This window comes from Pseudopipra pipra, chromosome 9 (assembly GCF_036250125.1).
Source record: "Pseudopipra pipra isolate bDixPip1 chromosome 9, bDixPip1.hap1, whole genome shotgun sequence".
NCBI classification, from domain to species: Eukaryota; Metazoa; Chordata; class Aves; order Passeriformes; family Pipridae; genus Pseudopipra; species Pseudopipra pipra.
Window position 1 is genome coordinate 18,273,621 of NC_087557.1, and position 16,387 is coordinate 18,290,007.

A 16,387-nucleotide genomic window follows, 5' to 3' on the forward strand; every position below is an offset into this window, starting at 1 on the left:
CTTCTTGTTTGTCTTCAATTGTTCAACATTTTTATTAATAGTATCAAAGAATTAGAAAATCCTTTACACTAAGAGTTCTGGCAGGTGGTGCTGGCTCTGCAGGGCTGCTGGTTTGAGGGTGAAGATTACATCCTGATGATGGGATAGCGACACGGAGACACAGCCTGGTACTTCTGCTGTTCCATGATGTCCAAGCACTGGGCAATCACCTAATTAAAAACAAAAAAAAACCAATATAAGCAATGAGCCTTAATAAAAAAAACCCAAACAGTAAAACTTACCAGTTCTGCACTTATTTGTTCCTTCTTTTTGTGAAGCACTGAACATGCTAAAATGAACAGTTCAACTCTCACATATTTTCTTTTCATGTGTAGCTCCCAGAGAAGGGAATTTCAGGGCTCTAGGACTAAAAAACACTTCTTGGTGTTCCCCCATTATCAAAGTTCCCATAAACTCCACAAAAAATATTTTAAATCCACATAGTTCCATAAATATGTACCATACTTAGAAGGGTTGTGTTGTGGTTTAACCCCAGCTGAAACCAGGACAGATTGAGATCTTCAAGTATTTGTGATCTTCATGTGAACAAATTTCAGAAGTGCAAAGAACATTTTTATTGCTAATGAAGGAAAAATAGAAGAACAAAGGCAGTGGCTTTTAGAAAGAATGAAGAGATGTCTGCCAACTTCAAATAAATACAAAGCCAGGGGGGCATCCCAAATGGACACAGCAAATTACAAGAAAGAAGAGAAAGTTGCAAAAAGCAACATCCTAGGACAAAAGAATGGAAACAATGGGGATGGTGAGGAGCCTGAACTTCAGAGAGTTGAAGATATGGGTGATTATATGAAAAAAAAAAAAGGATTCAGATACAGAATCAAAGGGTAAACTCAATGGAGATGCTCAGTGAGGAAATGTTCTGGTCAAGTAACCAGAATTCAACAGAAACTTTGTGGATAAACTAATGGGGAAAAAGAAAGGATGAGAATTACAGAGCTAAATTCCACAGTAACAGGAGTGAGCAGTGGGAGCCCCAGGTCTGGAATCAACATGCTGCTGATCTTGAGTGAGTCATGGGCTTATACATTTGCTGCCAGATCCTTGTGAGATCTGGGAAAAAGATCTACTAAAAGGAAAACCCACCTTTCTAGTGTTTTGAGGTAGAATGATTCCATCATCCCAGAGTCTGGCAGAGGAGTAAAATGCACTGCTTTCTTCCTCGAGCCTGGAGAGCACAGAACAGGCTTAAAAGCATGATGAAAACATCAGGGCAGTGAAAAAGTCATAGGTGAAACGAGCAAATAGTTCCATGCAGTACTGCTGTTAAAATGAATCTGAATGCAGAAAATAACACAACAGATCTGACCATTCTGCAGCACAGACCAGCTTGAGAAGATCCTAACAGAGAGACATAAAATTACATGGAAATTTAAAATATTTTTCAGTAGGTTCAGGTTTGCTTTATTAGCTTGGGATATGGTGCTCTGTAAGATGAACAAGAGTAGGCAATTAATGTCCTTACTTTGTCTTCAGCTGCTTCAGCTCTGATTCATCCATAGAGTCACTGTCCCCAGCTTGTGGGACTGTGGAGAAATGTCTTGAATCCACAAGAGCAACTCTTGCATTAGGCCACAGGAACAGAAAGTTTGGACTGAAGGATCTTCCACACTACAAAGAAAAAACAAAAGCACAGTGAAATTCACTGAAGTCAATCACAAAAGGTATCTGTGGGATGGCACAATGAAGATCAAGGCAGAATGGAACACACTTGGATTTGTAAAGCATTAAGGACACAGCTCCTGTATCAGCACAGACACCCAGCAGTAGGAACCACCAAAAACCATCCCCACTGCCTTCAATATTGCTATTTTGGTTTTTGAGTTTTAACTCCAAGGACCTACATGTTTCATTCTTACATGTTTAATTTTCAGTATTCATGTCCTGTGCTGCATTTCTTACTTAAAAAGCAGGTGACAGATCGAGGTAACCGACTGTTTTAAAACTGCAGGGCTGTGAAGTTTTAGCACAGTGTGAAAGGTGTCCCCCAAGCCCTTGGGCAGATCCCACCCCTACCATGATGTAGCTGTCGCTCCCATAGCAGCCCCCGATGACGATGGTGATTTTGGGAACAGCAGCACAAGCAACAGCAGCCATCATGGAGGCCTGGGCTTTCAGCCTGTTGGAATGAGCCTCTGCCTGGAATAAAAAGAGACATTTTAGATCCTTTAAGACTTTATTCTAGATCCCCTTTGCTCCCACCAAACTTGTATTTCTAAACATCTATTTATTATTTACAATTCTGTGTGATCATTTCTTCCACACTAGAAATGCAGCATCATTAACTGACTGGTATCATTAACTCATACATATCATAAATAACTCATATCATTAACTCATAAGCCCATTAAGCACTTATTTTAATACTTAAATCAGTACAACAATTACAACCAGGTGCAAATGCCTCCAACACTGAGCAACTCATTTGTGCCAGGCTTTGTCTAAGGGCTGGTGACCTTGGGAGGAACCAAGACTGCAGAAACAGATCCGGGAATCTTGCAGAGGTTTTACTAGGAGGCTTCCCCCAGCTCAGGACAAAACCTACTGTACTTTAATGTCTACACTTTTCTAAAAGAGAAATAGCTAATTTTCCGGAGTGCAGTGGTGTCAGAAGAATCAATAAACTGTATTTCAATGTAAAAAGCACTTTAAATTATAGGTTTTACAGCCTGCATTGCCAGCTGACCACTATAATTTTATACAGGCATACAGGCCTGCTTAAAATTCAAGGGAGAATGGAGAGATTTAAGAATAAAGTCATTATGAAGCTTCATGATTTAAACCATCAAAAGTGGTTTAAAAAAGAACAATTTTCCTAACAATTAATAACTGTGAAAAGGTAACTTTAGGCACAAGAAGAACTAGGAATTGTTTAAGTATATGGAAGCAGACCTGCCATACCTGTGAGATGCTTGTTGGCTCTGCTGGCTGCGGAGCAGTATTTTGGAGGAAGAGGATGGGAATTCCCCGCTGGCCACAGAGCTGGATGAAGTGGCTGCCCTTGAGAGCAGCGTCGTGAGCCAGCTCCCCGTTGTTGGCCACAATCCCCACCAAGTGCCTACAGAACAAGACACATGGAGAGTTGGACTCGATCATCTTAGGGGTCTTTTCCAACCTTAACCATTCCATGATTTTCACTTTTGAACCCTAGAAATTATTGAAATATTGTAAAACCTGATGGTGATCCAAAAGCTATTCAGACACATGCGTCCATTCATTTTGATAGTGAATGTTCACAGCCTTACCCTTCCACATGGCCAAATCCTGTTACTAATGTTGTTCCAAAATTAGCCTTGAATTCCTGGAATCTGCTTCCATCCACCACACGGCTCAGAATCTGCAAAGAAACACACAGATTTACTTTACTACAGAAATTGAAGTGAAATAGGATAATTCTGCTAAAAGAAATGCTCTGTTCAAATAGTAGGAGACCTGTGTTGTGCAAGAAATCCACCTCAATGAACACAGAAGGTCTTTTGGTGTCTTGCTAAATACTCAATATGCACAAAACATTCAATTTGTGTTTAGTTTAATTACCAACCATGTATTTTGAGCCAAGTCCAACTCAAAAATTATTTCAGTGTTTCAAAGCACAGTTGTTCATGTGCATAAAAATGTAAAAAACCCCAGCATGTGCAGTTACAGATTTTGTGCATAAGAAACACTCTGTTGCGTATTGCTCAGGCTTTTTTCCAATAAAATTAAAACCCGTTTCCAAAGCTACTCTGCTTTCTACAGTCAATCCCCTTAACTGCAAAAATTTACCACTGGAAAAGATACTGGATTCACATCCTTGGAGACTAAATCTCATCTAGAACACAATGAAAATAGCGTGGGCAGCTCTGCATTGTCTCTGCTTAAGTATTAGTGTCTGTCCCAACCTCAAACAAGTTTAATTTGAGCTGTGTTGTTTTTTCAGTCAGGCATTTCTGTTGCATGACAGTCTTGATTGCCTGGGGTAAAAAAAAAACAAAAAAGAGGAGGAGGGGAAAACCAGACTTTAAAGGGGTGCATGTTCTCAAGGCAGCCAACACAGTACAAGCCATGCTGACACAACAGCATCTCAACAGTGCGTGGAAACAGATGGGGATCAGCTGGCATAATCTAGAACTATCTAGAATGTATCTTATCTCCAGCAGGATTTCAATTTAAATATTTTCTATAATTCTACAGAACTCTTGCCATCCTGCTTTGTTGCAGACTCAAGACAGGCTGGCAATGGATGAGGTAAAAATACATATTCTTCAAGAGAGAGCAGTCTGTTAATCTGGAGCTATGAGACAGAGCAGACAGAGGGATGAAGGAATGTAGTCCCTGTCCCCTTACCAGTTTGACAGGAAGAGTACACCTATAGTCCTGTGGTGCCAGTCCCAAGAGCTCCTCAGAGCTGTACAGGGGACTGTCGTGCTCTGTGCCCTCCTCTGGCACTGGGTCATAGTTTAACGTAGAGATAACATTGCGAATACATTCATAGGCCTCCTTTTCTGAAGGTGCAAAATGGTCAGTACAGCCACTGACTCTAGGATAGAGAGCAACATTGATTAGCATTGAATGCATCAAATGTAAACTCTGACAGAAAGCCCAAACCAAAGGAAAAAACCTTAATCTGTACTGTGGCTCTCCAAACTCCCTGCAAATCCTGTGTGATTTTGTTCTGGATGAATGAGTTGAAAGCAGTAGCTCAAGGAAATTTCCATGCAATCTAACCCAAATTCACAGTAAGGAGAAGTTCTTCCCTGTGACTTTTGTGTTTATCTGGATTAAAGAAAGACCTTTGGATGTATTTTCATGAGGCTGTTGTTACAAACAATACTGAAAAGGGAAAATGGAAAACAAACATTAGGAATTGTTTCAAAATAAGCGGTTCCAGCCTGGATAAAAAGTACATAAGACATGTAGTTAATTAAATATATGTATCCTGGAAAACACTATGAAAACAGGTGATAGCATCTCTCTTCTGAGCTGGTCCCTCTGAGGCACAGAGGAACTGACTTGCCTGAAGTTGTTCAGGAAGTATGCGGAACAATGGGAATCCAAATCCAATTGATCCAGTCTCTGCCTCACCCCATAACAACATGTAATTTTACTTCCATTTGGCTGATTTAACCAAAACCCCTGAATCTGAGAAGGAAAACCAGTGTAATCACAGGTTCCCCTTTTGGCCCTGCTCTGAAATGACAATGCCATGCTCCTGTAAAGCTGAGTGTGCTGAATTCTCTACTATTTTTGAGAATATTCCACATACTGTGAGTGAAGTTTGGCTCCTCCAAGGTCCTCAGGAGACACATATTCTCCTGTAGCAGCTTTTACAAGTGGTGGGCCAGCCAGGAACAGTGTCCCAATTTTATCTATGATCACAGCTTCCTCGGCCATGGTGGGCACGTAGGCACCTCCAGCAACACAGGAGCCACACACCACAGCCACCTGCGGGCACAGAAACCACAACAGACAGTGCTGGAGAGGGGAGAGGAAAAGCCAAAGCCCAAAGTTGTTCCAGAAATGCTCAAGGTGCTAAACCACAGCTTGGGGAACAATGAACTGGAGATATAAAACCAGCAGGAACAACAATGCTGGTTTGGAGAGTTCAATGTTTACCCTGAAATAACCCAGTGATTTGATGCTTTTCCATCACAGTCAGTCAGGAAACAGAAGATCCTTAAGGCTGAAATGTTCCCTTATGTGAGATAATGTACCTGGCACTGGGGAGGCCCCACCTCCAGTCCTGTGTCCAGTTCTGAGCCCTTCTCACCAAGAAAGCCATTGAGGGGCTAGAGTGTGTCCAGGGAAGGGAACAGAGCTGGGGAAGGGTCTGGAGCATCAGGAGCAGCTGAGGGAGCTGGGGGGGCTCAGCCTGGAGGAAAAGAAGGCTCAGGAGGGACCTTCTTGCTCTCTGCAACTCCCTGACAGGAGGGTGGAGCCAGGTGGGGGTCGGGCTCTGCTCCCAGGGAACAAGGGACAGGACAGGGGGAAATGGCCTTAAGCTGCAGCAGGGGAGGTTTAGATTGGATATTGGTGAAATGTTTTTCACAGAAAGGGTTTAAAGCATTGGAACAGACTTCTCAGGAAAGTGGTGGAGCCACCATTGCTGGAAGTTTTCAAAAATCGTGGATATGACACTTGGGAACATGGTTTAGTGGTGAACATGGTGGTGGTGCTGGATTGATGGTTAGTCTTGGTGATCTTAGAGATCTTTTCCAACCTAAACAATTCCATGATTTGATACTATTTGAGTCTCCCTTCCCCACAAATAAATTTAGGAATTTTTCTGCACGTTTGAGAGTTGTTCCTAGAAATTGTATTGGAACAAATATTTTTTTTCAGAACTCAATTGATCACACAGACCACCCTCACTTGCCCTCCCCATGACATTGTACCTGAGGGATTCCCATGGCAGACATGACTGCTTCATTGTAGAAAATCCTGCCACCGTGCAGCTTGTCAGGAAACAGCTCTGACTGACGTACAGAGAAAAGAAAAAATGAATTTTAATATTAACTATAAAAGCTGGTGCCTCCTCTTCACTCCATTCATTCCCAAATATGTTGTAACTGAACCTGGGAAGGTCCTCACTCACAATCACACCTGAACCTTTCATATACAGCATGCACTATGATATTTCTTCCATTGTGAAATCCCAAAAATACACCCATGTCTTTCATGATTTTTTGTGAAACTAATTTATTCTAAACAAACTGAAACTGTAAACATGGAGAAGTGGAGGCTCATGTTCCTACTTTATCTGTAAAATGCCTTCAGCAGTTTCCCTTTTTGTTCAGTTTTTGATACAACTCCTTAAGTCAGGTAAAACCTTTTGCTGTGTGTTTGCTTTCAGTGTGGAGAGGGAACAACCACAATCTCTGTGATAGGATGACCTTTTCCATTGGAAAGGAATCTGTGCAAATTCTCCTTTTGTATTAAGAATTGCAAAAATTGCACTTTTAAAGGCCATGGACATCGGTGCATTGCTAGCACAAACGAGGCAATAAAACAGAGAAAACTATAGATTCTGAAGCCTCTCACACTAGGTACTGGTTTATTAAAGACAAAAAAGCAGCTCTGCACACTCATTCAAGTTTCTAAACTGTGAGTAGATGCAAGATTAGCCAAAGGGATGAAATAACACAGATGTTTTCTCCTCTGCAGTGATGCCAGCATTACCTGCAGTGGTAGGAATGCTCCCCCGCTGTCCACAAGGTGCACAGACAGCAGCCTGTTCTCCATGGCAATTTCTTGGGCTCTTAACTGTTTTTTCACTCCAATTGGGTAAATAGTTCCTCCTTTCACAGTGGCATCACTTGCCACGAAGACACACCAGATTCCACAGATTTTGCCAATTCCTGTAATTCAATTCAAATCAGTTCCACAGATACTTATCGTGGCTCTTTAAAATAACACACAAAACAAGGGGGCCAAATTATAGCCAAGAGGTTTTTTTCAGTAATACTGTCTCAAGAAGATCCAAATCAACTTGAAAATACCACAAAGGAAAGAAATCTATCCCTCTTCTCTGGAATAACCCTGACATTAAAAAAGTAATCCAAATGACAGAAGACAGAACTTCAAATAAACTTGCGTACTCCTGGTAACAATGAAAGAGAAAAACTTACATACTTTGACTCCCAACCCTTGAGATAAAAAAGGGGAGGCAATTAAAAATTACCCCTATAAAACCAAAAAAGGTAACAATCTGTGATAAAAGAAGGATTTCATACTCAGTTCTTTTAAGTTCTTTTTAAAAAGAAATTTTGAAGTGTTTTTTTTATTTTAAAATGAATTTTGAAGAGTTGTTCCAGTTTAAAAAGACAATGTTTGCACAGACAATGCAATTGTCTACGATTAGAAAAACACTACAAAATAACCATCACAGCTCCTGTGTCTCACAGTTACTTTGTACCCTCTCCTTCAACAGGCAACAGCTGATTTGATACATCACCCTAAATTTTTTGAGACAAAAATCAATAACTGGTAAGTAGAATAAATTATTAAAACTGGAAGAAATAAAAGACTTTTTTAAAAAAGGTTTCTCTCAAATTTTCCCCCAAAAAATCACATAATAATACAGCAGGGCTGAACTCTTCCCTGTTGGGAGCTGCTCCTGGATAGAACTGATGTTCACCTTTCCTAGGAACGCACAGATACTAAAATATTCCATAAACCTTATGACATGCACCCTTTTTCCTTTCCTTTTTCCTTTGCCATTCCGTTTTCCATTACCAGTGAGGCATCCAGCAGCAGGGACATCCCCATAGGGCATGTTGAGCCCTGCCAGAGGGGACAGCTCCAGGAAAGACTCATCATCCAGCAGCAGCTTCAGGCGCTCCCGAACAAACAGCTTCTTATTGCGCTGAGTGTGGCGCAGGATAGCGTTTTCTCCCCCTCCTTTCCTCACCCTCTCCAACAATTCCAAGTATCTAATGGAAAAAACAAAGTTTCAGTTAATGGAAACAAAGCTGTGTGGTGCGGTCACGCTGGAGGGGAGGGATGGCATCCAGAGGTATCTCAACAGGCTGCAGACCTGGGCCTGGGGGAACTTCAACAAGGCCAAGTGCAGGTGCTGCCCCGGGTCTGGGCAATCCTGAGCACAAATCCAGGCTCAGCGAGGAATGGATTGGGAGCAGCCCTGGGGAGAAGACTTGGGGTGTTGGTGGATGAGAAGCTCAACATGTCCCATCTAGAGAAGGCCACAGAGATGCTTCCAGGTCTGGAGCCCTTCTGCTCTGGAGACGGGCTGGGAGAGCTGGGGGTGTTCACCTGGAGAAGAGAAGGCTCCAAGGAGAGCTTAGAGCCCCTTCCAGTGCCTAAAGGGGCCCCAAGAGAGCTGGACAGGGACTTGGGACAAGGGCCTGGAGGGACAGGACACAGGGAATGGCTTCCCACTGACAAAGGGCAGGCTTAGATGGGATATTGGGAAGGAATTCTTCCATGTGATGGTGGTGAGGCCCTGGCACAGGTTGCCCAGAGAAGCTGTGGCTGCCCCATCCCTGGAAGTGTCCAAGGCCAGGTTGGACAGGGCTTGGAGCAATCTGGGATAGTGCAAGGTGTCCCTGCAGGGGGTGGAACGAGATGGGATTTAAGATCCCTCCCAACCCAAACCATTTAATGACTCTATGATTCATTATAAGTTACCTTTTAGTAGACTGAACATAGTAAAATATATTGCACAGTTTTCATATAAATGGCAGGAGAAAGAAGATGAACTCACATTTTTGGATTATTTTTTCTTACGAAGTGTAATAAAAAGCAAAGATCTGTTATGTAAAGCAAGCATTTTACTTTCCTTATTCAAAAACTGTCTAATAAAGGCGATAATATAATATATAAAAATAAGTCTAACAATGTGCTCATCCTATCTCAGCATGAATCTCCATTTCTAACTACTCTAGGGAAGAAGCCAAACAAAGGCTTCCTCTGTCAACTCCCTTTAACTAGTTTATCTGACAAAAATCAGTAACTGATAATTAGAATAAATTACTAAATCTAGAAGCACACTCTACTGCATGGAAGATACACTAACAGTAGTGAACATTGCAGTGGAAGGAAGTGATTACCAAATGTTATTGTCAGGGAAGCCTCAAGTTTAGATAAAGAATTGAATAAACTGTAAACAAATGTGGTATCTCAAATAATTTTGGTCTTAAATAAACCAGGTTTTTCCTTTATTTCAAGCACAACGTTTTTCCCCCAGATGCATCATCTTTAACTATAAATGCTGTTTGACACAACTACTCACACAGCATTCCGTGTGTGACTCCATTATCTTAGTGTGGCTCCCTGCAGACCGTGGAGGTCGGAAAAGCTCTGAAGGAAAAAGCTAAGGATTTTGTTAAAGTCCTAAATGCCACCACAGGAGGGCACAGTGTGTTTTCTGTAGCTTTCCTTCCAGCTCACGGATCACTCCCTGAACAAAGGCCTTTGCATTTTTGCCATCTGATCTTTCAGGACTAATACATAAAATGCATTTTCCTGCTTTTATCACTGAATCACGACTGACTGCAGTAACTGTCTCCTACTCTGTCAGGAGTGTGTGAGTCACCATTTATGTCTTTGCATTCAAAATCCAACGCGAAACAAATGTTATGAAGGTCTAAAAAAAAATACTTCTTAGCAATATATGCAAAACAACACATGGCACTATGTTAAATAAAGTTTGCACTTCGATTTGGGCATTTCAGTCAACATTTCACAAAAGGGTTAGGTTAGGAGGGACCTTAAAGATCATCCCATTCTAATCCCTGCCATGGGCAGGGACACCTTCCACTATCCCAGGTTGCTCCAAGCCCCGTCCAACCAGGCCTTGGACACTTCCAAGGATGGGGCAACCACTGTCCATATGTTGAAGTGCCTGTAAGTAATTCTCACACCGTGCTACAAGCAGCAACACTTTTAAACCCCCACAAAACCGGTTTATTACCTTTTAACCACAGCCTCGCTGTTCCTTAAATTCTGTTCGAACACATGTCGGTGCACAGCGAGGACACGTCCGTCCAGAACTGGGTACGTTCGGGGGTGCCGCCTGCATTTTGACTTATTACTCACAAATCGTCGTGGGGGCAGGTGGTGTGTCCTTCCCCAGCCCTGGCCATGCACCAGGAGATCCCGATATTCCCTCTGGAGCAGGCGGGTCAGGGAGGGCCCTGGGCGGCTCCTGCCCAGGGCGCACAGAGGGGCCGTGCTCCACATGGTCCCGAGAGCTGGGAGACAACAAACAGCGCTTAGTGACGGGAATTACAGCGTGGATTCTCTCGGCTGAGGGGAAACGCGGCCCCCTCGCCTCGGGGGGGCCGTGAGGGGACAGCCCCGGTGCCTGCCCTGCCATGTGGGCCCTGCGGGGACACCCCCTGATAGACAGGGACCGTGAAGGGACAGCCACTGTTCCCTCCCTTCTCCGAGGGTCGTGAAGGGACATCCTGACTCCAGTCGGTCGTGAGGGAACACCCCTCTTTCCGCCCTTCCACGGGGGTCGTGAGGAGACACCGTAAGTTCCTGCCCCGCCAGGGGGGTCGTAAGGGGACACCTCCTGTTCCCACGGAGGTCGTGAGTGGATGCCGCGACTCCCCCTGCGCCCCCGGGCCGGGCGGGCCCCGCCGGGCCTGCGGAACGCGGCGGGGCCGGGGCCGTGCCGGGCAGGGAGCGCGGGGCTGCGGCCCCTCCGGCGGGGCCCCCCGGCCTGGCCTGGCCCTCTGCCCGCCGCTGGCTCCGCTCCGCGCCCGCCGCGGCCCGGCCGTGTCTGTCCCACCGCCCTGACTTACCCCGTCCTGTCCGGGCCCGCCTCACGGGGCGGCTCCGCGGAGCGGCCCGCCCCGGTGTCCTGTGCCCCGGGTGTCCTGTGCCATGTGTGCCCTGTGTCCTTGGTATCCTCAGCCCCGAGTGTCCCGTGCCCCGGGTGTCCTGTGCCACACGTGTCCTGACCCCTGGTTGTCCCATTCCTTAGGTGTCCTGTCCCCTAGGTGTCCCTTGTCCCAAGAATCCTGTTCCCTGGGTTTCCTGTGCCATGTGTGTGTGTGCCCTGTGTCCCAGGTGTCCTGTACTCAGGTGTCCTGTGCCCGCTGTCCTGTGCCATGTGTGTCCTTTGCCCGGGTGTCCTGTGCCCCCAGTGTCCTGTTCCCTGGGTGTCCTCTCTCCAATTAAATTTATCATTAAAATATTAAAACTAGTTCGTTTTATTTTTCTCCTTCCATGCCCCATCCCATCCCTGGGCTGCTTCAGTTTGCTACTGTCAGTCATGTCATAACCTTCTAGAAATTACTGTGTGTTGCCTTTCAGCGCCTTCATTAAAATGCATCCCTGCCAGAGAGCTCTTTATCCATGTTATACATATTAATAAGGCTGGGTTGTGATAATTAAGTGATGACTAATATGTTCGTGAGTGAAAGTATCCAGCATAGCCTGGAATTTGTAGGTAAATAAGTTATATATGTTATTAAAAAATTTTGAGGATAATAATTAAGATTTGCTGAGCTATTCTAATTAAAAATTTTTGTCTTTCCACAGTTAGAGCAGACAGGACAGTCTGGTGTTGTGCTCCCTTGTATCAGAAACTTGATGCAGATGGAGCTGTGGGAAGTGACATCACTGCCTTGGGTGGCTTCAGCTGTCCCTTGGGAAGTGCCAGAGTCCCTCCTGCTGTCCCAAACCCTGTGACAGGGAGATGAAGGTCTGTGCTGGACCTGGAGAGAGCCCAGGGAGCATGGGGCAGAGATCCTCTGTCAGAGAAAATTTAGCACTCAAGGATAACATAGACACTGCAGAGGGTCAGGCTAAGTCTGAAGTGGTATGTCTGCACATGTAAATAATCTCTTTAAAAAAATAGAGTCCCAGATCTGATTTGCATTTTCCTAAAATGCTCATTAATTCTGGATGAGTCAAAACAAGGCAAGTGGTGGGCATTTGTTACCGGTAATCACAGAATCCCAGACTGGTTTTTGTTGGAAGGGACCAGTGCACCTCATTCCACTCCCTGCCATGGGCAGGGACACCTTCCATTATCCCAGGTTGCTCCAAGCCCCATCCAGCCTGGCCTTGGATACTTCCAGGGATGCTGCAGCCACAGCTTCTCTGGGCAACCCATGCCAGGGCCTCACCACCATCACAGCCAAGAATTCCTTCCCAATATCCCATCTGACCCTGCCCTCTGGCAGTGGGAAGCCATTCCCCCTTGTCCTGCCCCTTCAAGCCCTTGTCCAAAGTCCCTCTCCAGCTCTCTTGGAGCCCCTTTAGGCACTGGAAGGGGCTCTAAGGTCCCCCTGGAGCCTTTTCTTCTCCAGGTGAACACCCTCAGCTCTCCCAGCCTGTCTCCAGAGCAGAGGGGCTCCAGCCCTGAGAACATCCTCGTGGCCCCCTCTCAACTGAATAATGAAACTATTAACAAGCACACTAATCTGGACACGTGTTGTGGCACTGATGCAGCCATGAGAAGTTCCTGATGGAACCCATGGATGAATTCAGCAGCTGCTGCATCATTTGGGCTGGTTTGGGGCATTTGTGCCTTGGGTTGTTGCTCATTTTAGTTCACATCTTCCCTCCTTCCCTGGTGTAGTCAGACTCTTTTCTCTCAACAGTTTGAGAAACTTGTGAACAGCTGAAGAGGAGAGACAGAAGTAATTATGCAGATTTGCATAGATCTTGCATTTCCCATGGGATTTAATGTGAATTTTTGTGCTCTGTGTGGTGCAGGTGATAATGGGGAAGGAAAGAGTGGTGACAGAAATCCATGTAAAGCAGCAGAATACATTTGAGGAGGTGTGAATTTCAAAGAGGTGTTGGTAGCAGTGAAAACGCTGCATGCTCGTGTTCGGCTTGCTGGAGAAGGAATTGCAGGTGCAAATGCTTGGATATGTATTCCAAGTGAGATTTGGGCTTCCTGTTATTTCTGAGCTTTTTTTTAAAGCTGACCCATATATCATTTCATGAATTAGTAAGATTTTTTCCTACTCAGTTCTGTGGATGTGTCAGTGACTTCTGTTCCATTATAATTTTTACAGTTCTTATTTCATTTTCCATAATTAAGTATGTGGCTTCCATAAGAGACACTATCTCTAAACTGCTAGTGTTGTGTGGCAATTCCATCTCATGTGATTTTAATTTGAAGATTTTTTTTTAAATACCTCTTGCAGTTAATTTTTTATTGCTTATATTGTGGTGGCCTTGGCAGTGCTGGCTTAACAGTTAGACTTGATGATCTCAAAGCTCTTTTCCAGCCTAAATGATTCTGTGATTCTTTATTATTGTACAGGTTTTCCAGTTGATAGAATCAGTGTTCACAGGCAGGATTTGCTGTATTTAACTCAGGTGCCTTTTACTCAGTCTTAAATGAGTAATTTAATTTCATTCTCATGAAAGCTGGATGCTCTTTGCACAGATTAAAGGATAAAGAAACGCTTTTCCCTGCATTTCAGCCCCCATATATATGTGAGTGGATGCTTATCACAGACAGAAGGTATCAGCCACCAGTTTATACTGGGAGACAGCTTGGTATAAATAACAAATCCTCTAATTAAAAGCCAACAGATCCTAATTGACTTATTTTAGTCCTTAAACTGGGATCAGCCTTTCTCTCTTGCTATGGCATGGAGCATCCTTTGTTTAACAAACACTGAGGGGGAATCGAGTGAGGGAGGAAAAAACAGCCCTTCTGAGAGGCTGTAGCCATGTGCAAGTGTTTGAAGTTGTTATTTTAGGAGCTTATTTTAGTGACTTTCGAGCTGAGCATTGAGAATATATAGAGCAGCTTTTAGGGAAAATGCTAATGTGGTGGTGGCTTCCTTTACCATGAGCTGCAGCTCTGCCAGCAAAGCTGAAATGTGCCATTTAAGGAACACCGAAGCTTTGAGGGAAGTTTGAACTCAGCTGGATTTAGAAACTTGCTGGAGTGCACCGGATGCTGGGGGAAACCAGAACACACTTTCTGGATTGTCAGACCAAAGGCAGAAAGGTTCCCACAAAGCCCTCCTCCTTGTGGAGCTTCTGTTTCTTATTTAGATTTTGTTTTTTAATACCCAAAAAGCTTTTAGTGGTGTTCTGACAATGGGGGCCTGGAAATTGGGCTAAATTAAAACAGGTTTTGTTTGTTTACTTAGAAGTGCTAACAGACTCAGACAGTCCCACTGCATTTTCAGGGCTTACATCATTCTAAAATAGATTTAATAGATTCAAAACAAATTTGATAATGAAGTAACTTCCACTTGGTGTGTTTGCATCTATTCCAAAGGAAAAGCTCAGCTTTGTGAGGTGTGCTGAACTGCATTTGATATGAAATAGTAAGAAGTTTATTTTAGTTGCAGGAAAATATGAGAGAACATGAGGAATTAAATGAACCAGTTGGAAGATGGGAGATCAAATGCAAGAGAAGTTGGGAGCCTGATCCTCAGTAAGTAAATTTAATTTCCACTGAGGATGTATCAGATGCTCCCATACAATTTAGCTTCTTATTTTGGATGGCTTAAAGTTTTATAAATCCCCACATAGAGAGATGTGCAGAGCCAGGTAGGCCTTTGCAAACTGTGCCAAAAGATGAGGGTGAGCAGCTGAGTCATGGAAGTTTTCTGCACATTTCTTCAAGTACAGCTGTATGAGACAGCTGATGTATTACAACACCTATAAAAATACCTATTAGCGTCAAACCCTTATCCACATTTATTTTTCACACCATTTAACATAGTATCACAGTATTTTTTGCCTGTAGTTTAGCCTTCCCAGGTTCCCAGTCTGTTGCCACAAAGACCTGACAAACCCATGTATAATTGCATAATAATTCCAATTGTGGAAACACAGCTGATTTGGAGAAGACAAAGAGTGTGTACACTTGCTTACATTACTGAAAAATGGGAGTTTCTGGTTTGTCTTACTCCTGCAAAAAATGCACAGAACAAAAAGAGCAGAACTATCTTCTGATTAAGAGATAATTAATAGTGCGTACATAATTAATAGTGTGTACAATTCCCTGTTGCAGGGCCAGAGTCTGTCCTGAATTGCACTGCTACAAGCTGAAGAGAGCAGAATTCCATTCTAAGAATGCAGGTAACTGGTGATACCCAAATGAGAAAAAAAATAACTTCCAGAGCCAGATCACCTGTTGGTTTTACCTGTGCAGGTAGGTGCAATCACTGAGTGGCTGCTGAAAAACTTGTACAGCTGCAGTATGCAACAACTGTGTGAAGATCCGTTTCTTCCTCTGTTTAAAAGGCCTAACCAAGAGTCTTCTGAAGTCATCAGAAAGCTTTTTGTAGGTTAGAGGAGCTGCAAACCCTGGTGGATGATTCTAGGAAAGTGCTGATAGATTTATTCCCCTGTGCGAGCGCTTTGCACTGAGTGGTGACACCAAAGCCTCAGCCTGTGTCCGACTGTTTGGAGTGCCTTGAACATGGTTTTGTAAGGCCATTGCTAGCTAGTAATTGGGGAGTGGATGTGGTCAGGGCAGTCAGATAAACACATGGAGGGAGGGGATGAATCACTGAGTAAATACACTATCGATGCTGTAGGAGCTGCTGTTACGCACAGCACGTTGGGGGGATGTGACGTGTTTGTTTCCTGCTCTCAGGAAAATGTTACTTGAAAGAGGAATTGAGGCTAAATGTGTATTTCCAAATTTGCAGCTCCACACCTTCCTCATCCCTATCTTGTCTCCTTTAGACTCTCAACCAGTTGCTAGTTTAACATACCCCCCTTCTTCTTACGTATCCCCTTAGAATTGGATCCCCCACTCTGGGGTCATACCAGAAAATTTTCCTTTGCTGTAAATATCAGTGTAATTGCATCATCAAAAGCCCCTAAAGCAGATGGTCTGGGTTAAAGCAAAAAGACATTTATGCCAGTGAAACAGTATTATAGTTAT

At 43.9% G+C, this 16,387-nt stretch overlaps 1 protein-coding gene and 1 long non-coding RNA gene across 2 annotated transcripts; one reads left to right on the plus strand and one right to left on the minus strand.

The window, feature by feature from the left end:
* Position 1: 1 nt before the first annotated feature.
* Positions 2–11,496, minus strand: LOC135418979 (biotin-dependent 3-methylcrotonyl-coenzyme A carboxylase beta1 subunit-like). The gene is made up of 13 exons (XM_064664898.1): positions 11,307–11,496; positions 10,469–10,748; positions 8,272–8,468; positions 7,216–7,394; positions 6,432–6,512; positions 5,303–5,481; positions 4,384–4,576; positions 3,303–3,394; positions 2,959–3,115; positions 2,074–2,196; positions 1,523–1,668; positions 1,144–1,225; positions 2–209 (listed from the first exon to the last, which is right to left on the minus strand). The coding sequence occupies exons 1-13, from the start codon at positions 11,479–11,481 to the stop codon at positions 126–128; spliced, it is 1,968 nt and encodes a 655-aa protein (XP_064520968.1). The 5' UTR covers positions 11,482–11,496; the 3' UTR covers positions 2–125.
* LOC135418980 (uncharacterized) lies at positions 10,707–15,592 on the plus strand. Its single transcript, XR_010432761.1, has 3 exons — positions 10,707–11,032; positions 12,049–14,923; positions 15,506–15,592. It is a non-coding gene; the product is annotated as an uncharacterized LOC135418980 (long non-coding RNA).
* Positions 15,593–16,387: the final 795 nt, after the last annotated feature.

Coding starts and splice junctions, on each gene's coding strand:
- LOC135418979 (XM_064664898.1), bottom strand. CDS start 11,481: ATGGGACAACCAGGGGTCAGGACACGTGTGGCACAGGACACCCGGGGC. Junction 8,469..10,468: donor AGCGAGGCTGTGGTTAAAAG/GTAATAAACCGG, acceptor TTTTTCCATTAG/ATACTTGGAATTGTTGGAGA. Junction 4,577..5,302: donor GGAGCCAAACTTCACTCACA/GTATGTGGAATA, acceptor TCTCTATCCTAG/AGTCAGTGGCTGTACTGACC.